At 35.1% G+C, this 25,766-nt stretch overlaps 1 protein-coding gene across 11 annotated transcripts in view; it reads left to right on the top strand.

Moving 5' to 3' along the window:
- The window catches only part of hdac11 (histone deacetylase 11), a 56,092-nt gene that overhangs the window by 17,556 nt on the left and 12,770 nt on the right, over positions 1 to 25,766 (top strand). For 7 of the 11 annotated variants that reach the window (XM_087272198.2, XM_087272192.2, XM_087272189.2 and 4 more), the window contains 3 exons: positions 7,363 to 7,405; positions 10,461 to 10,537; positions 16,707 to 16,769. In XM_087272198.2, coding sequence (XP_087128324.1) covers positions 7,363 to 7,405; positions 10,461 to 10,537; positions 16,707 to 16,769 — 183 coding nt within the window. The remainder of the gene's footprint in view (positions 1 to 7,362; positions 7,406 to 10,460; positions 10,538 to 16,706; positions 16,770 to 25,766) is intronic. The other 4 variants (XM_087272190.2, XM_087272195.2, XM_087272191.2 and 1 more) reach the window with 1 other exon arrangement.

The following is a 25,766-nucleotide window of genomic DNA, read 5'->3' on the forward strand; positions in this document are numbered from 1 at the left end:
ATCGATTTTTGTTGAGACAACATGAAGAAATTATGTGGAACCCAGCATTTTTTACAGTCTACATTGTGTTCAGGTCTTAAAATTTCAATATTCTGAAAGATATAATAATTAATCTGATGGGTGTTTTGAGCTGAAACTTTACAGACACACTCTGGAGACACAAAAGAAGTTTCTTAAATCTTGAAAAAGGGGTAAAATAGATGCCCTTTAAAACACCATTTACTGCAATTGTTTGGTGAATGGCCACATTTATTTTCTTTGCAAATACCTCACTGTACCTCACATTTGGGCTTTCTTCGGGCTAAAAGACGGACAAGTGGAAATCAATTTTCATGGCAATCAACATCATGCCATAAATGCTGTTGATTGAGCTGAACCCAGGATATTCCTTTAGGATACGTCGGTGTCAATCTTCTATCAGCAGTATATCATCCTGAGGACTCCCTTCCCTAGTGCATCCTCCTTGTTATTGCAGCGATGTAAAAGGCTACATTAAATGACTTTGCGGTGTGCCAGGTGTTCTCCACAGTGCATCTGCGCTCTGACAGACCGCACCGCGCGGCAGACGAACTGGCAATGAGTGCGCTCCACACGTCCCTCTCAGCCCGAGAACATAATTATACCTCCCATTGAGCCCTTCTCGCGGCCTGCTAATTGACTGCCATTTCAGTCAGCAGTCGACAGGCAGGATGGAGCTGCAGTTCTGGTTCAGGGAACATGGGAGTGCATGCAGGCCGTCCCCGTTTCAGGTAGTGCACAAGAAAGTTCAAGGTTAGACAACATCCGCTGTGTAATCGTGGGCGTTTGGGAGGAATTATCATAATGGGAAGACTCCTATCATTAATCTCTGCTCTGTTGTTGTGGATTTGTTTATTATCGGAGTCTTAATGTGATGATTATGAATGAGATCAGATGTGCGCACTTGTGTTTGCTTTAATAGCGCTGCTTCAGTAGCAAATAGTGAAGATGAGTTGTTGAAAATTGCGAAACGTGCCGGTGGATGTTTCTGTTAATCGGCGCTGTTTCCACAAAGCAGTCGTGATGTCGTTTAGGAAGTTAATCTAAAAATAGCACTGATATGAGCTCTGTTTTTGATTCTGAAGAGGGTACATTTGGTGCGCCACGTATACACGGATCAGGGTTTAGAAATTAGGATGGCCTCGGCCAGTCTGTGTGGCTTCTATTTAAAAATGAGTCATTCCGGAGTTTATTGGATGAAAGTATTTGCTATAGCACACACTGATGATGAGCCAAGACATTAGGACTGCTTGATGTTAAAGCTCTAAATGGATGATGTGAAAATCACTCGGATTTTGTTTCTTGCATCCAACATGTTGATTTACTAGAACTGATTTTGGTAACACTTTATTTTGATGGTTTATTTGAGTTTTAGTAGACTGTCTGCTTAATATCGGTTGATACTGCTCCTCCAACAGACATGTATCTGACTATAAGAAACTTTCCAAGCACATGTCAACTTACCTTAACCCCAACTCTAAACCCAACCTAACTTATAATCTAATGAGAAGACTTAATTTGTCTTGGAATTTGCCATAGCTGTTCTGATGTACAGCCATACAGATATCTCTGTGCTACTAGTGTACTATTGTATTTGTTCTACAGTTTGAGAACACATTTACTGTAAAAATAAAAAGAACCAACAACCAATTGTTTTAAAAACAATAAGTCACATTTTATTTTGATGGTCCATTTGTAGAATTTAAGTTACATTGGATCTACAGTACATGCCAACTAATTCTCATTAGATTATGAGTTAGGTTGGGGTTGGGGTTGGTGTTAGTTTAAGTTGACATGAACTTAACTGTCTGTTGAAGGAGCAGTATCAACAGATATTAAGCATAGTCTACTAAGGGCGTACTCACACTATGTATAGTTGCCTTGAACTTGGCTGAAGCACGCTTGACAATTTAGCCTACCCAATTCACCTGTACCGCATGTCTTTGGACTGTGGGGGAAACCGGAGCACACCGTTTTTCTCCCTTATAAAACAGTAGACAATTCATAAATTAACAGCAATAATTATATTTTAGCATTACAAATACAACTGTGACTAAACAGCTTGTGCATACTTGTGGATTATTCGTTCCAGAAACATTACAAATTATTTTAGTAATCACCAATACTGTTAATTTTGCCACAGCCACATCACCCTACAGTGCAAGACTGTTTTCTCACTGAAGCGAAGCAGGGTTGAGCCTGGTCAGTACCTTGATTGGAGGCTACTAAGTTGCTGCTGGGAGTAGTGTTAGCGAGGCCAGCAGGGGGTGCTCAACCTGCAGTCTGACTGAGTTCTAATGCCCCAGTAAAGTGAAGGGGACAGTACACTGTTAGTACTCGCCATCTTTCGGATGAGACGTGTAGTGAAGTTTACGGCACTTTGGCCGCCGGGAAGACGGCGGAGAACCGACGTAGTTTAAAATATTTATTTATAATATGGACGGCAGCTCCAACTGAAATCAAAAGTAAAATGCCCGGTCCTCTCTCGGCTTCCTCTGCCATCGTTCCTCCTTTTATCGTCCAGAGCTCCTTCCGTGGGATCCGAAGCAGGTGCGCACTGCAGGTGTATCCACTTACGCGATGGCCTCACTCCATTCCCACGGCTCTCGGCCACGCCCCCTCGCCACAAGACGTTAAACCGAGGTCCTGACTCTCTTTGTTCATTAAAAGTCCCATGGCACTTCTCTTAAAGAGTATGGGGCGATATTTGCCTTGAGAGGCACCTTTTTTTGAATAATTTACTAACAGCTGCAAGCGTTGTGTTCGCTGCTTGTGCTCGCAGTTGAAAAAAAGTCAACTCTGAGCGGAAAAAGCATGTTACAGTACGTCAGTCGCCTCTTTTTCATCCTTCAATCAAATAAAAGCAGAGGCGAGGTTTCTGTTGCGGTGCCGTCAGTTTAGTGTTTTCAAGACAACTATGGAGACTTTTAAAGATGAAGGAGAGACTTGTGGTTGCTCTTTTGGGTTATCCGGTGCTTTATGAATCCCAAATCTTGAATATCACAATTTTATTAAATATTAAAATAGAATAATATCAACAGCAGCACTCTCACACCATACGCAGATGAGTCGGTCATTACCAAGTGACATAAAAATTAGACCACGCTTCTTATTTTTCTTGTCAACAAAAAGGCAGTGTGGTCCGACTGGCGTTTTTGGAACGTAACAGCACGTTCAGTGTAATCAGCCCCTAGGCGTGTAACCCTGGTTTCTCTGCCACATTTTCTCCATCAGCCCTTACCCATCATGCCCTCTCAATCATCCCCATCCACCGAATTGGCTTTATCACGGTCATTCCACTCTCCCTATAGCTGGTGTGTGGTGAGGGCACTGGCACCACTGTCATGTGGCTGCCTTCGCATTGTGTATGGCCATACATAATAAAATGTGCTATATGAATACACATTACATTACACAAATTTTATAGAGAAGATGTGACTCAATCTTTAGATTGTGGTCATACATTTCTACACTAAATCCAAATTTTGTTGAAATCTGTTTGAATGTTTTCCATGTTGCATTTTCTGTTTCGTTGCTCTTGCTGGTTGATTTGAATAAAATATTAATAATGAGTAAATTTATATGCACTCCGCTCCTTGAATTGATTGAAATGATTGTAGACTTGAAACTTTTGATGCAGTTTTACTGATGGATCCCGTATCAGTAAAGACGGAGAGCAGAGGAAGTTGAAAAGGAGCGATAGAGTTGAGTTGAGCTGAGTTCTGCCTCCCAGGAGCAGCTCAGGGCTCCAGGCTCACTGATAACCTTCTCCTTATGCAAAGCCATGCACTGGATGGAGCCGAGGGATTGAGCTCAAGAGCACTGCAAGCGTTTGTGTGTGTGTGTTCATACAGTACATGTGTGCAGCTCTCCTCTTAGTTTGGCTCTCTACTAAACAATTGACTGAAAGTAGCTTTAAAAGCTCTCAGAGGAGACTGGCATGAGAGTATTGGTATAGTATATCAACTCTATATGCTGTTATCTTGTCTACAATGATCATTATCTGGGATCTCATTATAGACAAGCAACTCAAATCTGAGATAATGTTTAATAGTTTCTACTGTTTTTCATTCCATTGCTTGTGTTGTAAAGGTGAGTACAGTATGTGTTTGTTTGTGTGTATATACAGATGAAGTCATAATTATTGGCCTCTGTATATTTTTTCCCCAATTTCTGTTTAACGGAGAGAAGTTTTTTTTTTTTCAACACATTTTTAAACATAATATTTTTATTAACTAATCTCTGATTTCTTTTATCTTTGTCATGATAACAGTATATCATATTTGACTAGATATTTTTCAAGATACTAGTATTCAGCTTAAAGTGCCATGTGCAAGTTAGGCAAGTTAACATTGGTTTTCTTCTGTAGACTATCGAAAAAATATATAGCTTTAGGGAGGGAAAAAAATTGAAAAATGTAAAACTGCTTTTATTAGCGCCAAGATAAAACAAATGCTACTTTTTCTCCAGGAGACAAAAATATAGGAAATACTGTTGAAAAGAATTCTTGCTCATTTAAACATAATTTGCCAAATATTGGAAAAAGAAAAAAAATGTGGCTAATATTTTTAGTTTAACTCTTTTTTTTTATTGGCAGTTTTCAATCAGAGAGTTATTACAAGTGACTTAAAGAAAAACCATAATACATTAATTTCACAATATTATAAAGAAACATTATTAAGTGGTAATTAAATGCATATCTTACTCTCTGAACCATATTTAGTGGAAAATAAAGAAAGTAAGCAACAACTACAAAAAGAAAACAAACAAACAAAACAATAACAAATAAAAATATATATAAATAATAATGATAATAATATATTAACAAATGACACCTACAGTATATTACTGTATTATATTACTGTATATTACTAGCACTATATTACTGATGTCAGATATCAGACAATATCATTCAAAAGCCAGAAAAAAAGACAGATACAGATAGGGTTACATGTGTAAGATGGCTTAAAATACAACAGAAACCAAACTGTATAGAAATCTTCTGTTTTGCATTAATTGTAAATTTAATTTTCTTTATATGAATAAATTGCAACAGGTCATACATCCAATGAAGGTAGTTGGGCGGAGAAGGGTTTTTTCAGTGCAGTAGTATAATTCTTTTAGCAATGAATAAGCAAAAGGCTAATATCCAGAGTTTCTTCATACTGATAAACTTCCGTTGAATGGTTAATGTGACTTTTTTATTTTATTTTTTTATTTTATATGGTTGTTTTTACAGCATCAATGTTGTAATGTAATTAAGATACAATCAGTTAAATAACTAAATAAATAAATAAATAAATAAACCTTGGCATTCATTTAGTTACTCAAGTGTAAAACGAGACAAAAAAAAAAAAAAAACGTTTACTTCCACACGCTCGTCAGGATCGGCAGGCTGGTTTAGAAGCTCTATTAAATATACTGGGGTAAAATAAATGTTCATATTTTAAAGATATGGCAGGGAAATTGTTATTTAATGCAGTGCTTCTTGTACAATCTTTTCAAATCGGTTTTGTAATGGCATACAGTTCACCGGAAGCGTTTGACCCAGGTTTCTGACTAATTAAAAGTCCTTCCACATACTTCAGCATATACCCTATTCATTTGACTGCAAAGATAACAGTGACACTTTTGTAGGATTAAGTCCAAAAAGTGCTACTAAAGGACATAGTTAAATTTTTCAAAGAAAAATATCTAAGATTTTGGGGCTAGTTTTTTTACTTCAATATAAATTAGTCCGATATTTCAAATTACTATGATTAAGTTAATTATGATTCTCAACTACGATACATGAGAAACAATAAAATAGCTCTCATTATTTTAGAATTAAAAACATTTTAAAAACTAAATAACAGCATTTATTTGAAAGAAAATATAATGTTTAAATATGAAGCAACACAACTGTTTTATCATAGATATGTTTCTTGATCGTCAAATTAGATTGCATATGATTGTGAAGGATCTTGTGACAGGATCTTGAAGACTGAAGCAGGGATGTCCAATTATTTTAGAAAATTCTCCACTGATTGATTTTTATTTTATTTTTTTTTATTTTATTTTATTAACTGTGATGTTTTCTGCAGAAGTATTTTAAGAATAAACATGTCATACAATTTAAATATTTATTTGTGAAAATTTCCAAAGATACCATTTTATTTCTATTTTATTTTTTAATGTAATTTTATTTATTTATTTATTTATTTATTTATTTATTTATTTATTTTATATAGAAACCATAATGTTTTATATAGGAGTCTTTTGAGAATAAACAGTTCATAAAATTTAAATATTTATTTATGAAAAATCATCCACTGATAGTTTTATTTTGTTTTATTTTATTTTTTTTTATCTGATTTTATTTTACCTTTTATAGAAACCGTGATGTTTTCTTTAGGAGTCTTTGAAAAATAAACAGCACATACATTTTAAATATTTATTTATGGAAAATCTTTCACAGATACCATTATTTTATTTATTCAATTCATAATTTATCATTCCATATTTCATTTCATCAAAACCGTGATGTTTTCTTTACTAGTCTTTAAAGAATAAACATCACATACAATTTAAATATTTATTTATTATGTGGAAAATCCCCCAACGATACCAAATACTGTACTGAGTACTGAGAGCTTCTCGTCAAGGCAGTTTGATTACTTTTGACATGAAGATATGATAAAAGAAAACGCGATCTAGTCTGACTTTGAAAGTGGGGTGAAAAGCTGATTATTATTTCAACAAAGCGCCATCAAGTTTTCTTTTTATTGCAAACCTCATTGGAATTCTCCTTTCTTGGAAGATGGTCTTATATGCGATAGACAAATGGATAGTCATTGCTGTGATGGAAACACCATTTTAAAGCCATTTCCGGTTATTCCACTGCCATTAAATGTGTTTGAGATTATATTTTTCCTATATGTTCATGGGAGATAATAACAGAAAGGAAGCAAAACTAAGATGGAAGGCAGATAAGCGAATAAGGGAAGGAAAATATGAGGAAAGGATCAAACTAAATGACTAAAAAAGTGTGTTTAAATATTAGAAAGGCACATAAAGCTGCACAAAACCCATCCTAAGCCATTAGTAGACTACATATGCATGTAACTTTTTGTGTAGAGTTGAAAGGATTTGTAATCAGAGATGAAAGAAGCACAATGTTGAATCCTCCCTCAGCTTTAGTGCCAAGTTACCCTGCTTTTGATTTATTCGGCGCATGAACAGATATCTGCTTTTCTGTTTATTTATTGATGACCGAAAAGGGGGGAAATGCCAGCTGGAAAATGAGATCATGAAACTAAAGTGTTCTCTGTCTGTTTGTTGTCTTCTTCTTTTTTTTAAACCTAGGCCGGAAAGCTGGCAATAGATCGAGGATGGGCAATAAATGTTGGTGAGTTCTCATTTTAATGCTCTCAGTCATCACTGGGAAAACTATTGCAGAGAGAATAAGTGCATCTTAGTGAGGCTTATGGATTTGCTTTGCTCCCTGCATATTTGATTTCATCTCAGACGAGCTATTGATCATTTAAAGTAGTGATAAAGTAGAAATATTCTCATATCACTGCGTAGCTGCTGCAAGTTCACGGTAATGTGTTTGGTGTTGAACTTGTTGGCATCTCTTTAAGTGGAAGCTTAAGGATTGTAATGTTTTTTGTTGTTGTTTGTTGTTGTTGTTTAAAAGTGCAGATAAGAAATTAGAAATTAAACATGAAACAAGACACAGTGAATTTGGAACTGAAAATTAAATGAGTTATTAAATAAAAGTACTAAATAAAATATTTAATATTTAATAAAATTATATTACATTTTATTTGATTTTCTGTCCTGTACTGATGGAATTATTACCAAATTAAAAAAATTAAAAAGTGAACTATAGCAAATAAAATTATTAAATCATTTAAATATTGAGTAGTTGAATATAAATCTAAATTTCATTTACTTTCATTTCACCAATGCACTCAAAAAAAATATTACTGCTGTTTGTTTAAAATGAGCTTAAACAACACAAGTCTTGTAATTCCTTTGACCAATTTCTTTGTGTTATGTTCAGTCCACTTAAATTTGTATACCATTAATTTAACTTAAGTCTTTTGTGTTGGGACAACATGATGGAATTGTGTTGTTCCAACTACCTGAATTAGGGATTTGTAGTTTGTTACTTTAGGATGACTTAAAATAAAAATAAGAGACTTCGAAATGTATTATACATAAAAGACATGCATTATATTATTAGACCTTTGAGTTGAACTTAAATAAAAATACAAATATATTAAACTTTTATTTGATAAAAATCATGTTGGACCAACTCAATTGCATTTAATTGTGTAATATATATATATATATATATATATATATATATATATATATATATATATATATTTTTTTTTTTTTAGAAATGTAAATTTATTTTTGGATGGAATTCCAGCCCTCAATTAAATTGAGTTCATTTGATGAGTTTTTTTTTTTTTTTTAGGTATAAAGAAATTAAAGTTGAATTAATTTTAGTTTGTATCAGTTTTTCCCCAAGCATTCTCCAAATAGAAATTATTTTATAAAAATTGCATAGAGACAAAATATTCAAAATCAAATGTTAAAAAAATGGAAGAAAAAATGGAAATCAAAAGTTTTAAGTCTACAATCATTTCAATCAATTCAAGGAGCAGAGTGCATATAAATTTACTCATTATTAATATTTTATTCAAATCAACCAGCAAGAGCAACGAAACAGAAAATGCAACATGGAAAACATTCAAAAAGATTTCAACAAATGGAAGATTTAATAATTGAATCCAGTACTATATTTATTTTATTTTATTTTGTTTTAATTGTTTTGTACCACTGGAGGGTTGGTCTTGTACTGCTACAGTGTATACCTATAATTTAAATAAATGAAACAGACAATAAAAACAAATTAATACAATAATTGAATATTGACTAGCTGCATACAATAGAAAAAAAATTTTATAATTAATTTCATTTCACCAGTGGTATAAAAAATTTAAGGTAAAATTAGTTTTTGGTTGTATTAGTTTTTTTTTTTCAAGCATTCTCCAAATATTGATTATTTTATTTTAAAAAATTATATCAATTATATGTATTTTATAAAATTATATAGACAAAAATAAAGAATGAAAGTGAAAAATAAATGAATCAATTAAGAAAAGAATGACAATTGGAACATTTAAAATTTGAATATATTACTATTTTTATTTTATTTTATTTTATTTATTACCAGTGTGATGGCTTTGCACTGTTGGTATTCGTTTCAGAATCACTGGTAAAAGAAAATAATAATAAATAATTAATAGTAAATGGGAAAGGAACAGTTAATATTAAATTATATCTGGATTTTCCATGTGCTTATAATAAAAAAGTCCCAAATAGGCTTATATTGATGCATTCACAATTCTATTCCAGTCTTCATTTCTAAAAAAAAACAAATGTATGTGAAAAAAGCATAACTCCTGCCAGCTCAGCCATTTCCTTCATGCCGCTAAGAAACAGTGCTGCTCTTTGCCTCTGCATTGCTAAACATAATAGACAACGGACGACTGTTCATTCGAATGCACGCGTTGTTCCTCGGAGGGTGTTGCTCAGTAATTGAAAGGTGTGAATCAGCAAGCAGGGTCGTGTGAATAAGCAATAAATGCTAATCAGCAACCGGCCCGCTCCCGTAGAGGCGCTTCCGGAGTGCAAAGTCATTTAATGAGGCTAAATGTGGCGGGTCATGAGAGGACAGATTGGATCTGTTGCCTGAATGTATAAGTGTGATCCTAATTAAAAGCTAGTCTCTCAATCTTCCAATTTTTGAGGGTATTCAAATGGAAATCTTTAGGTGTTCTGGAAAACAGGCGCCATGTTTTATTTATGCATCATTCTGTAAGTCAAGCTGTTTCAATGCACACACCAAAAAATTAAGACCTAAATTTTTTTCATGCACTTCAACTTTCATAAAGTGATTTTTGTTCTTTTGTTCATATATAATTTGATTTGAATTAATATATAAATTTAATGTATATAATATTATATTATTTTATTACTGTAATTTTTTAGTACTACAATTATTATTATCATCATTATTTTTGTTTTTGTTATTATTATTAATAGTAATATTAATAACTTAATGAATGTGATTTGTTTTATTAATTTATAAATGACGTTTATATACAATAAAAATTAGAAGATAAACTTGAATATGCTCAAATATGTCTAAAAATGATTGATTCATTTTTTTAGGAAAATAAATGTATGCTTATTGAGCATGTACAATTATTTGCATAATTAAAAAGCATTTAGAAAACTTATATAAAATGGAAAATTATTGATACAGAAAATGTAATCAGTCAAATGGTCAAAATTGTCAATCATGGTTAAACATGGTGATTAAAAAGTTGTTATTACTATTATTTTTTTACCTGCAGTATCTTGCCTTTCTTTTTATACAGGAGGAGGCTTCCATCACTGCTCAAGTGACAAAGGAGGAGGTTTTTGTGCCTATGCTGATATCACACTTGCTATCAAGGTGAGATGTTTGTACAAAAACACTGCAATCAAAAATGGAGCTGGAAGAAGACATTTTGGAACAGCAAAATTACTGTGTAAAAGTTAATGTATTCAAATACAAAGTAATATTCAACTATTCTCAATCCATTATTTTACTTTTTTTCGAGAGCTGGGGTGCTGGTAAAGAAACTTAAAATAACATCTGTTAAATTACAAAAATTAACTGTAAAATAATGGAGATTAAAGTACAGACATGTAAAGAAATTCAAAAACAATACAGGACATTTCTGTAATTTAACATCCTTTGTTTTTCTGCAGCCCCAGTTGCCGTAAAAAACTTAGAATATTAGATGTTAAATTACAGAAATTTCCTGTAATTCAAAAAGAGCAGTTTTTTCTGCTGTAGTTTTAGATATTCTGTATTTTTGTGAGCTTTAATATGGATTTAATAGGGAACTGTTCATGAATTTTGTGGAAAGTTAACCCCTAAACTGCCACATTTTGTGTTCACACTTGTAAATTATAACTTGATATATGCATATTATAAATAGTTTGTCAATATAAGTTCAGGTTTAGAGATTTTTTTTCATTATTATTAAATATGTCTTGATAATAACAAATTAACTTATTCATTAATTTTCTTATTATCAAGTCCAGTCAAACATTCGTTATGGCTATTGAAGGGCTGATCAATACAAATCCTGCCTATAATACAAACTTGGTGTAATACCATGCAATAATAAATAGTAATTCAAATAATATGTAATACTTTTTAGAGACAACTTTGATTGACCATGTTCTTTTAACACTAGAACTTTAGAGGCAGCCAGACCATTTTTTTTATTTTGTCAATTAAAATCTTTGTTAAAAACAAACAATATAACTATAGTATCTTGACTTTTCCTAAATGTTTGTACATTTCAATCTGACATTGCTCTAACATACACACCTCTGAGTGCAGTCTAGTAAATTGTACTGTACACTATTAAGTTATATTACAAAAAGGATGAAATATGATTCAGGCATTCAAAACTTAATTCTTAAATTTCAATAGAAGCTTTGAATGTAAATATGACATGACAAAATTAAACTTGATACAGTCTTATATGAACCATCAGAATACCTGCTATGGCCATTCAAGTAGTTATAGAATTCGGATCGTTCCAGCTATTAATTGTACTATTAGTTGACAACCCTACAATGCCTTTGTTTCCAGGTAGATTGTGCAAAGCTTCATTTTATGGTATAAAGTACTATAAAATTAAGTGACAAAACTCTGGCTTCATATTTTCTGGCTCCATATTTACTCTTGTGAGCACTTGATTTGGTTGCGATCTTACCCTCTAGTTTTGTCACGCTCTACATCACTTTCACAGAAGCACGAATAAACAAACTCATTTCATGTGGCTTACAGTGCACACAGTAGGAAAACAAGTGAATGGAAAGGATGTGAACGACTATGATTTTGATCGCAACCCAAGTGTTTGGTACAATACAGTGAAATAACTTGTTTTGGTGCTCTTTCTTGCATGTTTTGTCAGCAGGTGGAGAGTACTGTAGGTGTTTTTTTTTTTCGGCTGTGTGAACACATTTGACCAAATGAGTTGTTAGACCAAAGCAATCCATCTGATTGTGTTTTAGTCAACTTCAGTAAGTGGTTAAAAGTGGATGAATTCAACATGTTTATCCCTTGTAAAAACCTGTATTTAATGCTGTCCAGTTGTGATTGTATGTGTGAGAATTCCTCTTGATGTAAACAGGCCTTTAACGGTTCCTTACTGAATTTACTTAATAACATTCAAGTTAATGAATCAGTTCACCCTAAAATGAAAACTCTGTTATTAAATATTCTACCTCGTGTTGTTCCAATTGTCTGAGACCTTAATTCACTATCGGAACACAAATAAAAATATATTAGATAAAACATGAGATCTTCCTCATCCTCCATAAACAACAAGAGTCAAGAGATTCTCAGTCCAGAAATGTAACCAAAAGCATTTCATGTGACTTTAGTAATCTTGTATGAAAGTGTTCATAGCTCTTCACTTTTCCACATTTTTTTATGTTAAAGTCTTATTCCAAAATTGATTAAATTCATTTATTTCCTTAAAATTCTACATACAATACCCCATAATGACAATGTGAAAAAAAGATTTTTTTAAAATTGTTGCACATTTCTTAAAAATAAAAAACCTTAAAAATCATATGTGCATAAGTTTGCCTAATACTTTGTTGATGCACCTTTGGCAGCAATTACAGTCTCAAGTCTTTTTGAGCTTGATGCCACATGCTTGGCACACCTGTCTTTGGGAATTTTTGCCCATTCCTCTTTGCAGTACCTCTCAACCTCTATGAGGTTGAATGGACATTTTCAGATCTCTCCAGAGATATTCAATAGGATTTAGGTCTGGGCTCTGGCTGGGCCACTCAAGGACATTCACCAAGTTGTTGTGAAGCCACTCCATTGATATTTTGGCTATGTGATTTGGGTCATTGTCCAGCTGGAAGATTAACCGTCGCACCCCAGTCTGAGGTCAAGAGCACTCTAAAGCAAGCTTTCGTTCATGATGTCTCTGTACATTGCTGCATTCATCTTTAACTTTACCCTGACTAGTCTTCCAGCTCCTGCTGCTGAAAAACATCCCCACAGCATGATTCTGTCACCACCATGCTTCATAGGGATGGTATTAGCCTGGTGATAAGCGGTGTCTGGTTTTTTCCAAATGTAACGCCTGGCGTTCACTCCAAACAGTTCAATTCAAACAGCCCTTCTCCCCTGATCACTCAGCTAGATGGCCGGCCAGCTCAAGGAAGAGTCCTGGTGGTTCCAAACATCTTCCACTTACAAATGATGAAGGCCACTGTGTTCATTGGAACTTTCAGAGCAGCAGAAATTTTTCTGTAACCTTCCCCAGCCTTGTGCCTCAAGACAGTCCTGTCTTGGAGATCTACAGACAATTCCTTTGTCTTCATGCTTGGTTTGCGCTGTGATATGCACTGAAGGTCTTAAGAGGGTAAGTATTTAATAGCAGAATTAGCATTTTTGGTTGAGCTAATCCTTTAATTTGAAACATAAAAAAAATTAAGTATTTTAATTCATTGTTTTTTTTAAGTAAATATGTTTTTATGTTTTTAATGCAAATATGTGTTATATTTTTAAAATAACAAAGAATTAAATTAAGAGCCAGGTTTGCTAACATTTTATAGTGCAAATCCTTAATACACAAAAAACTACTGTATTTATTAAAGACAGTGAAATTTTAAAATAGGGTATTGGATATCCTTTTGTAGCAATTTTGCATTCAGACGTGAAATGTTTCGGAGGAGATGGTTAAATAAAATGTTGCAAAGTGTTTTATTTGCTGATTTCACTTATCCTGAATATTTGCATAAACTTACATCATAACTAATGTTGCATAAAATGCAGTAATATAGGTGCTGCAGGAAGAAAAACTGCAGAGAACAAAGAGCTTGTGGTAGAAGAAAGACATTTTTCCACTCATGTTCACTTACAGCATTTTTGTATGGCAGAAGAAGACATCGTTCAAACAGTGATTATCATCGTCTCTACTTGTTTTTAATTTTAGTTACGCTGCACCTGGTAGATTGCATTGCTCATTATGGAAATGAGCTGTTGCTTCTGTTTTCTTGAATTGTCAGTAGATCTCTTGCAAAACTTGCCACTTTTCCATCTGCTCTTTTATGGGATTGAACTCTGAGTTGCCCTGTTTACTAAATCCGCCCACAAGACTGTTATTCATCCTTTACACATTAGTCCTTGCACACTTTACACACTGGACAACGAACGTATTGTTTGCCATCGAACCCAAAAAGTCAGATTACACTAAAGTGAACTTTGGGCCAGTTTTCTGTTCGCACAACATGCTTCTCAGCAAAGATTAGTCTAGTATTTTGATTCTCACTGCTGATGTGAGTTTGGTCACTGCATTTAGTCACTTTTCAGTCTAACATGTCTTTAGCCTGGGACAAAGCAATCTGACAGCAAAAAACAAGCAGTTACAAAAACTGAGTGTGTTGTCACCTGCATCAGGTCCCATCTGGACTAAAAAGCTGTGCGTGAACAAACCAAACGAACGACAACCAGCTAAACAAGAATGTACATTCTGCTTCTTTGTGAGATGATGTACCTTTTCATACCTGCAGGTGGCAGTAGTCTGTTTTGTCATTTCACTAAGGGAATCCAGAACTAGTTCTGCACGTATACAAATCATAAACAAAGCATTGTTTTCTTTAGTGGTGGGCAGAGCGAGGCTTTGTGAAACACTGAAACAGTCGAAGCAAATGTGTCAAGGTTTAGAAACATTTCGAAACCCATCTCTATGTATTTCCAGTAGTTTTGGGAATTGAGGAATTATATGTTGTTTTGCTGATACATCAAGGGATTCAGTGAAGCGGTTAATACTCTTGACTGGCATGCAGATGTATATTAAGCCGGCAGCTAGCTCTCTACAACTCTCACATGGTTGCCCACTAAAGCTAAGTAGGGCTACGATCGGTTAGTACCTGAATAGCAGACCACATGGGAAAACTACGTTGCCGCTGGAAGTGGTGTTAGTGAGGCCAGCAGGGGGTGCTCAACCTGTGTTCTGTGTGGGTTCTAATGCTCCAATATATCGATGAGGACTCTATACTGCTCAGTGAGTGCTCCCAGGATTTTTTCACTTCGTAAAAGAGTAGGGGTTTAACCCTAACATCCAGGCCAAATTTGCCCACTGGCCTCTTTCCATCATGGCCTCCTAACCATCCTCATATCATAAATGGCTTCATCACTGTGTGTCCTCACCATCAGCTCAAGGTTTAGATGCTGCACACTGGTGGTGGATGAGGAGATTCCCCCAAAAAATATGTTAAGCGCTTTGAGTGTACAGAAAAGCACTATAGAAATGTAAGGAATTAATATTATTATTATTATTATTAGGTTTATATTCAAAATTGAAACAATTATAGTCATTTAAAGTTTGTTATTTTATTGCTCGGTTCTTGTGTGTTTTGTTTTAACATAAATCTGACATCCGATTGAACTCTTCAGGGAATAAATATATGTTGTTTTTGGTCATTTTAAAATAATCTGCATCCATAAAACACATGAAGTCACAATTTCTGAATGCTTGTACAAGCCTGGATTCAAACTTAGGTCACCCGCAGCACTGTTGCATTATGCCCACACACGGTCCACTAGACTACAGTCCACTAGATTGTGGTTTTATTTCTGACCCTGTCTATCAAACACGTGTTCGCCAGGTCTTGGAATGCTTGTGTAGTTGCTGAGCCTTTAAATCACAAGTCATGCAACCTGGGTGTTTCAAAATGTTTTGGAACAGTGTTTCAAAACCTCTGCAGTTCGGGATCTCGATACCATGTCGAAACATCAGTTTCATGTCAACCATCCCTAGTTTACTTACCATTTTCCCAGAACTTCTTACTCAGCACAGGGGATGCACCTGTGCAGATATGTCTAATAATCTAATAATCCATATCATTTGCAAATGTTTAAGACATTTTCTTTGAGTTCCCTTTTGATATTTGTCATTTGCTTAGCTCATCACTTCAGCTTTTGTTCTTGCAATCTGATTTGTAGCTGAACAGCCAATCAGAACACTCTTTCACCGATGGGCAACATTGATTCTACATGCTGAATCAGGCAAACTCTATTTGACGTGAGCAAAACCAGTAGCACCCTGTGGAACACATCAAACAAACTAGCCTGACAAATGTTCACAGATGGCCCAATAATGGCTTGGTGTGTTCTGGTCTTTTGACGTTGAGATGCAGATTTTTACAGTATCTAAACTGGCGAGGAAGTCCAGCTGCCCAATGGTCACACAGTAAAAAGTAATGCACTTTTAATCTGTCAAACTAAAGATTACTTCCATAAATACGCCATTAAACCTTTCTATTTGGGATATTCATGTAAAATTTCTCCCCCAAAACAATCCAGCTCTACAGTTTATCCTTTTGCTGACTAATGGCGACAAATATCATGTTCTGTATCCATGTACCATTTATTTTCCCTGAAACTCATTCATTGATTTCTCTCTTTTTTCCCCACCCTCACATTCATTCCACTTTGAGATTGTTGCTATGTCATGAGATCCACAAACCTCTATGCAATTTGTTCCTCTGTCATGCACAAGCTAACCGCCTCCCTTGTGTGTTTGGCTCTGCAGTTTCTCTTTGAGAGGGTTGAGGGAGTTGCCAGTGCCACCATCATTGATCTGGACGCCCATCAGGTGAGCAGTCCTTTTCCAGCTTCACTCTGTCAGTCAATGGAATTGATGCCGCAGACGAGATAATAACCCCTTTTTGAAGAGGAAATCAATAACTCTGCACTCTGATTACTTATATGCAGCATTTTCGCCACTTCTGCAGCTGAAACATGTTTTTTTTTTTCCCTGGTGTAATGGCTCTTGTGAGTCTGTTAACATTGGCATTGAATTTACTACCCAATAATGGCAATGCATGCTTTTTTTGACTAAGGTTTTTTGGTCAAGTCATTTATGATATCATACCTGCTTTTATATTGTGTAATGAGGTAACTTGTAAGAGAGTTAAGTACTGTAGAATATATATATTTTTGTTTTCTTTTAATTCTTTTATACATTTTAAAGTTTTACATTTGCATACACTTATGTACACTACATTACTGTGTATATACACTTATCGTCCACTTTATTAGGTACACCAGTCCAACTGCTTGTTAACTCAGAATTCTAATCAGCCAATTACATGACGATCTGCTGCAGTTAAAACTGAGCATCAGAATGGGGTAGAAAGGTGATTTAAGGGACTTTGAATGTGGTATGGTTGTTGTTGCCAGACAGACTGGTCAAAAACATAGTGTCGACAGCATGAATGCATGAACCCATTCTTCCTTTAATCAACGGTTCAGGCTGGTGGTGTTGGTGTAATAGTGTGGGAAATATTTATTGGCACGCTTTGGGCCCATTAGTACCAATTTAGCATCGTGTCAATGCCACCTGAGTATTGTTGCTGACCATGTCTATCCCTTTATGACCACTGTGTACCCATCTTCTGATGGCTGCTTCCAGCAGGATAAAGTGCCATTTCATAAAGCTCGAATCATCTCAAACTGGTTTCTTGAGCATGACAATAAATTCACTGTACTCAAATGGCCTCCATAATCACCAGAACTCAATCCAATAGAGCACATTTGGGATGTGGTGGAACGGGAGATTTGCATTATGGATGTGCAGCTGAGAAATCTGCAGCAACTGTGTGATGCAATCATGTCATTATGGACCAAAATCTCTGAGGAATGTTTCCAGTGCCTTGTTGAAACTATGTCATAAAGGAATAAAGCAGTAAACATAAAGGCAAAAGGGGGTCCAACCTAGTGTACCTAACAAAGTGATGGTAAAGTTATGTCATTTTTACCAAAGTTTTTGTTTTATATATTGGTAACTTGCTTAAATAAAATGTCATAAGAACTAATTCAATTTTAAAATGTATTTACATATTAAAAAGTTGTTTTTAATAATAATAATAATAATAATAATAATAATTAGCTGTTTTTATTATATTAGTTTACTGTGTTTTTGGTAAAATAAATATTGCTTTTCTCTAATAACAGGATAATAGAAGTCTAGACAGCACTAACAATTAAAGCATTTTTACATATTAATATACATATAATTTTTTTAAGTCAAAGATCAAGGACTGCTTAATATTGCATGATGTGGCCTCTTTAGAGATTACATATGAATATTGAAGGAAGCCACTCTGTTGGTTTTAGCAGCAGTCGAGTATGTCTTATTCAGTGCAGTGCTGAGATGGTAAATTATCCCTCTATTTAATAAAATATGACTGTTCTTTAATCATTCTCACTAAATTATGGGTTTTATGATCCCTCACTGATGTGTAGACTGCACACTGATATCAGCCATATGCTAGTGACTTTTTTTGTCTTTAAAGAAAGAGATCATCCAAAACTGAAAATTGACTGTTAATTTACCCACCTTCAGGCCATCCAAGATGTGGGCTACTGTTTTTTCCATTCAATTTTAGCTGATTGCTTGGCCCTTTGTGATTCACAAGATCAAAAAAAAAACAAACACAGAGACACATACATGCAGGCAAAATAAAATGTATACCTGTTGTTCCTGACGAAACATTGAGGCCTTTTTAAATAAAACGAGAATTTTGCCTCAAAAGACCTCTGTGTATTGTCTAATATAGTTAGATATGTAAGGTGATGTTTTTTTTTTTTTTTTTTTTAATATTAAAATGCCATTGGCTTGCACTTTGATTCACAAATAATCATAGCTTCAGCCAAGCCACTCCCTAACAATCAACTTCAGCACCTTAGCAACTGTCCTCTAGACTTGTATTGTTTAAAACTGTTATTGACTTAAGATTGGATCAACCTTTGTGAGCTCATAACTCTGTCAGACTGTCCTACAGACTAGAGTCTAGCCTCATTTTAGTCTAGTGAGTAGCCAATTACTGATGACTTTTAAACTTATTAGCCACTCCCTAACAACAATGTCAGTACCCTAGTGTCCTACAGACTAATGTAAAAGACTGTTATTGACTGAACATTGGATCAAACTTTGTGAGCTCATTACTGCATCAGACTGCCCTACAAACTAGAGCCTCATTTAGAGTAGCGAATTACCAATGACCTTTAAACTTACTAGCCACACCCTAACAACCAATTTCAGCACCCTAGCAACTTCCCCATAGATTGTGACTAGCTGTTCTAATGCATGCGTACAATTCTAACATACTACTGACATGGCAATCTTGCTGGAAATATGCTGGTGATATGCTAGTCGTGCTAGCATATGCTAATTCATGCTACCACATGCTTTTAATACACTGCCCAAGACAAAAGCTTCTTAAATCATGCATGACCTGAAATTGAGTAAATATAAAAGCAAATCTTTTTGAGTTTTGAGTGAACTAGTCCTTTAACATTGTACTATTTCCTTAGTCACGAGTGTTTTTGTTCAACTAAATTAACAGGAGAGTAATTTGGCTCTTGTGAAACTACATGTTCACTCCTTGCCATGGACACTGGGGACATTGACAGTGAGTAGAAAATATTTAGTTTGACGTTGTGCTTGCCCGAGCGAGAGAAGAGAGCTACATCAAGCAAAAGGGACAAGGAAGTGCTTGATGAGATAACAGAATGAAAAAGAGAGCTGTCTCGCAACCAAGAACTGAATTGTGCAGCAGAGCTTTAAATGGGCAATCAGCTACAAAGACTTTAAGATGATGCCTGTCACACTCATCACGTCAGAGAAAACCGAGATTCTTTATATTGTCAGGTTTTTTTTGTGTGTGTTAATGTGGGGATCAAAATAATTTGTCTGAAAGTAAAGCAAACTACATCTCACCTGTTTAGTGAATGAACTATGCTAAGAACATTTTTTGTATACATTTGTGTAATCATCCACTACGTGTACATTTTTATTCTCTTTTTGTTTTTGGAAGTTTATGGTACACAGGCAACAATGTTGTCAAGATTATCCTCATTCACATGAAACTACAAAATTTACTGCTGCATTGGGCTTGACAAAACATTAGGTGGTGAAACTGCACATAAAATGTAAGAGAAAATATTTTGTGTTATTGAAAATTTTGTGTACAGACGACAATGTTTTTAAAATGATAATTGCACTCACAGATTTAGAAAAAAAAAAGCACGGAGAATGCTGCAGAATGCATGCTAGGCCCCTAGGTGGCAACAATAATGTAATTAATGTGTACTAAATTGTGTGACAACAATGTTAAAATGATCCATGCTCAGATCTATCTTTGAAAATGAATAAAATTCTGCATTACGCATGCCACGACCTCTGGCAGCAACCATGCACTACAAGTAAACTTTTGTTTTGTTTTGTTTTGTTTTGTTTTGTTTTGTTTTGTTTTGTTTTGTTTTGTTTTGTTTTGTTTTGTTTTGTTTTGTTTTGTTTTGTTGCACAGAATTACACAATGTTGTTAAAACAATTATTTTTCACATGGATTGAAGAAAATAACAAAATCTGCATTATACTTTACGAACCAGTAGGTGGTGACAACCATGCTCTAAAATTAAAAATAAATAATAATACTTGTGTTTTTAAATTTGTAAAACCTACACACATAGCATAGAAACCTTGTTTGACATCACTGTTTTAGTTTTCTATTGTTATGGTTGATACAGAAACAAGCCTGATTTATACTTTTATGTTAAGTACCTCACGATGCATACCTTGCACATAGCCGACACTGTTTTGAGTATTTATACTACTACCTACTATATATGCTGCTCTTCAATAACCTTTTCGAAATTAAGAATAATATTAATTCCTTACATTTATATAGTGCTTTTCTAGACACTCAAAGCTGGGGGGCTAATAATTAAAAGCCAATGTGCACTTATCACTTATAACTTTAAACACAAATGTAGCCACCCGGAGCTCATCCATGGACTCAGCACATGTTAAACTCTCAAACCACCGGTCTCGCTTTGCTTTTATGGTTGTCAGCCCTACGCATACCCTACACCTCTACCAAGCCAACCAGTTACAGATCTTTTGCTTCACATTGCCGTGCTGTGTTACTGTATTGTGTAGGGCAGGGGTGCCCAATTATTATCATATGAAGGGTCAAAAACCAAACTTGATTGAGGGTGGTGGGCCAAAGGTAAAATACCGAATGTTATCATTAAAGTTCCCATTATAGTTACCTAATTTAATAAGATTTAAAAATACATATAAAAATACTTTAATAACTAAATATATATTTTTTTACATTCTATAATGATTTTTTTCATTTGTTCGTTGATGTCTTGTGCGCCGTGTCCTTTGTCTACAAGTAAGAATATTTACATTTGTAAAAATCTAATTTATGCACAACATTTAAATCAGAAATTTAACTTCAGTTAGCTTTTTTTGTAACTCAACAATGACAGAAAGAAACAAACAAAAGGTTACGTTAAATTAGATATGATGATCTCAGTTAAAGGCATTTGCCCCAAACCTCTCCCTCTTTTCTCAGATGGGATGGTGGTCCAAATCAAAGGTTACCATGGGCCAACTTTGGCCCACTGGCCCTAGTTTGGGCATCTCTGGTGTAGGGTAAGGCAAAACAAATGGCTGACCTAACACATTTGAAACACAAGTATATATCAAAACTTTTTACTTTAATACTCGTTTTGAAAAGTTAGCATTTTCAGGTCATCAAAATGTTATGATGCAAGTAAATGGGCAAAATACATTGTCCATCATGTAAATGTGTGCTTTAGTGTTAGTCATTATATCGGCTACCTATATCCGTCAGCCGCTTGTCTTCCTTCCTTAATTAGAGTTTCTTTCAAATTTGCAGTTTATTGCACTTTCCTTCCTAATGAGTCACCTCCTTTGCTAATTAGCCTGGCCTGTTAATACAGTCCTCATAGACCCAGGAGCGGTTGTTCTTGATAATTTTGCTGCTATAGTAGCATATAAATCGGCCATAAGCATTTTTATGGGTGACTTGATTGTAATTATGGTCTTTTGCTCATCGACAAAGCCAACAAGTTCGGATCAATAACATTGCAGGGTGAATAATTCATGGAGGGCCACAAGCAGAACAAAGGTGGGAATCTTCATGTTGGCATATAAATGGGCCTGAAAGCGCTGTCTCAGCTGGGTTTAAAGGCTGTGAAAATACAGAGAGGGGAGAAGTTGGCGTTAAAGCTCCAATTAAAGGCTTAAAATTATGACAAGTAATGGCAGACGATGTTCTCTGGAGGCGACATCAGTTGCATATTTGAATTCATAAGTGTGCAGTGTTAACCGGGATCGTCTGAACATTGAGACAGTAAAGTGTTAGTCCTCTGTTTGATGACATTAAGGGTCAAGATACTAAAAGTGGTTGTTAGCATATTTGGATTGTTACATACTCAACAATGACTTAAGACAGGCAGATAAAGCAAGGGGTTTGGACTTACAGTATACTGACATGGATGTACTTTACTAATGTTAGGGGACAATTTTGCTCTAAAATGTATGGATGAATATATAAGTAAATTCTCTCTCTCTCTCATACTAGGTATATATATATATATATATATATATATATATATATATATATATATATATATATATATATATATATATATATACACACACACACACACACACACACACACACACACACACACACACACACACACACACACACACACACACACTCAACGGCCACCTTATTAGGTCCACCTTACTAGTACCGAATTGGACCCCCTTTTGCCCTCAGAACTGCTTTAATCCTTCTTAGCATATAGATTTAACAAGGTACTGAAAATATTCCTCAGAGAATTTGGTCCATATTGACATGAGAGCATCACACAGTTGCTGCAGATTTGTCAGCTGCACATCCATGATGCTTATCACCATTCCACCATATTCCAAAGGTGCTCTATAGAATTGAGTTCTGGTGACTGTGGAGGTTTTTTGAGTACAGTGAACTCATTGTCATGTTCAAGAAACCAGTCTGAAATGCTTTATAACATGGTGCGTTATTCTGCTGGAAGTAGCCATTAGGAGACGAGTACACTGTTGTCATAAAGGGATGGACATGGTCAGCAACAATACTGAGGTAGGTTGTGGCGTTGACGCTACGCTCAATTGGTACTAATGGGCCCAAAGTGTCCCCAAGAAAATATTCCCCACACCATTACACCACCACCACCACCAGCCTGAATAATTAATACAAGACAGGATGGATTCATGCTTTCATGTTGTTGATGCCAAATTCTGACCCTCCCATCTGAATGTTGCAGCAGAAATTGAGACTCATCATACCAGGCAACACTTTTTACAATCTTCCATTGCCCAGTTTTGGTGAGCTTGTGTGAATTGTAGCCCTAGTTTTCTGTTTTTAGCTGTCAGGAGTGGCACCCGGTGTGGTCTTCTGCTGCTGTAGCCCATCCGCCTCAAGGTTTTACGTGTAGTGCATTCAGAGATGCTCTTCTGCATACCTCGGTTGTAATTAGTGGTTATTTGAGTTACTGTTGCCTTTCTAATAGCTCAAACCAGTCTGGCCATTCTCCTCTGACCTCTTGCATCAACAAGGTATTTGCGGCTACAGAACAACTGCTCATTGGATATTTTCTCTTTTTCTGACCATTCTCTGTAAACCCTAGAGTTGGTTGTATGAGAAAACTCCAGTTTATCAGCAGTTTCTGAAATACTCAGATCAGCCTGTTTAGCACCAACAACAATGCCACGTTCAAAGTCACTTAAATCATCTTTCTTTTCCATTCTGATGCTCGGTTTAAACTGCAACAAATCATCTTGACCAAGTCTACATGCCTAAATGCATTGAGTTGTTGCCATATGATTGGCTGATTAGAAATTTTTACATTAACAAGCATTTGGTCAGATGTACCTAATAAAGTGGCTGGTGATTGTACATATACATACAATACTAGATATTTTTCAAGATACAAGTATTCAGCTTAAAGTGCAATTTAAATAATTAACTATGTTAATTAGGCAAGTTAGTTTAATTGGGCAAATTGAATAACAGTGGTTGTCCTGTATACACACACACACACACACACACACACACACACACACACACACATACATAAATATATATTGACCGTAAATAAAAACATTATAGGTTATAGGCTAATAATTTTGACTTAAGCAACATTTCAAAATTTGATTTAAATGTATTCTTATAGAATGTGGACATAGAAGAAATATAATTAAATCTTCCATCCTCTCCACATATTAACGCCATTAGAAAATATTAGCATACAATATCAGTTCACCTCTACCAGACAACATCATTGCAACTACAGGCCTGCTCAGTCTTCAGTAATCACTCCCCTATACATTATTAATGCAAGCTGCCTGTTAGATTTCAGAGCACCGGCTCAAAATTGCTACACAGATTTCTCTTCGCCCTCAGCAAGGTTTTGCTTGAGTGCGCAGATGGTGCAGACAGGAGAAAGTGAACGTGTCCCAAACGCACACTTCATAGTCTGGTAATTGGCTAAAGGACAGGGCTGTTTTGGAATAAGAGGTTGTTGTCGTACACATGAGTTGTTGGGCCTTGCAGCAGTTTTAAATTAAAAGTGACAATAGCCAGACGCTGTACGTGACGGATGAGGAGGACAGAATGAAGAGCGATGGAAATGTTACGTCGTCACAACAAGAAGATCAACATTTAGCATCTCTGACAAAGAGGAAAACTCAGCTCTGCTTCTCTCTCTGTCAGTATGATGCTCTGTTTTTGAAGGAAGAGCAGTTGCACTCACATTTTGGCAGGCATTATAGACTGCATTTTAATAATTATTGTTGACGGCTTTGAGGTTTTAGGGAGAAGACACAAAGAGAACGAGTTTGGGAAATGAAGTAGGCATAAAATGCACATTTTTATGATTTGTATTTTTTTGGCACTGGTGGTGTTGGAGATATTTTTGGCAGAGTAATGATACACTGCAAAAATATTTTTATCGTCAGGTTTATTGTTTTGTTTTTGTCAGTTATGGTAAAAATACATAAAACTTAACTTTTTACGTCTACATTATTACTTTGCCTTAAATGTTTTTTTTATATTTATTTATTTATACCTCTACTTTAACTGCTACTTATGTTGTTTAATAGCTATTTTATTCATATTTAATGTTAATAATAAATTTGTAAAAAAAATTTCTGTCTCTTTTTTTGCTTATTATAATTTTTAGTTCTAGTAGTTTCAAATTGTACTGTCTTATAATATAAGTATAATATAATAAAATATAATAATCAATATAATACACTCACTGGCCACTTAATTAGGTACAGCTGTCCAATGCTCGTTAACGTCAATCACATGGCAGGTCAAGATGATCTGCTGCAGTTCAAACCGAGCATCAGAATGGGAAAGAAAGGTGATTTAAGTGACTTGGAATGTGGCATGGTTGTTGGTGCCTATGGGCTGGTCTGAGTTTTTCAGAAACTACTGATAAACTGGGATTTACACGCACAACCATCTCTAAGGTTTACACAGAATGGTCTAAAAAAGAAAAAATATCCAGTGAGTGGCAATTTTGTAGGCGAAAATGCCTTGTTGATGCCAGAGGTCAGAGGAGAATGCTGGTTCGAACTGATAGAAAGGCAATAGTAACTCAACTGACCACTCATTACAACCGAGGTATGCAGAAGAGCATCTTTGAATGCACAACACATCAAACCTTGAGGCGGATGGGCTACAGCAGCAGAAGACCACACCGGGTGCCACTCCTG

The sequence above is a fragment of the Danio rerio genome, chromosome 11 (assembly GCF_052040795.2).
Source record: "Danio rerio strain M-AB ecotype USA chromosome 11, GRCz13ab, whole genome shotgun sequence".
NCBI classification, from domain to species: domain Eukaryota; kingdom Metazoa; phylum Chordata; class Actinopteri; order Cypriniformes; family Danionidae; genus Danio; species Danio rerio.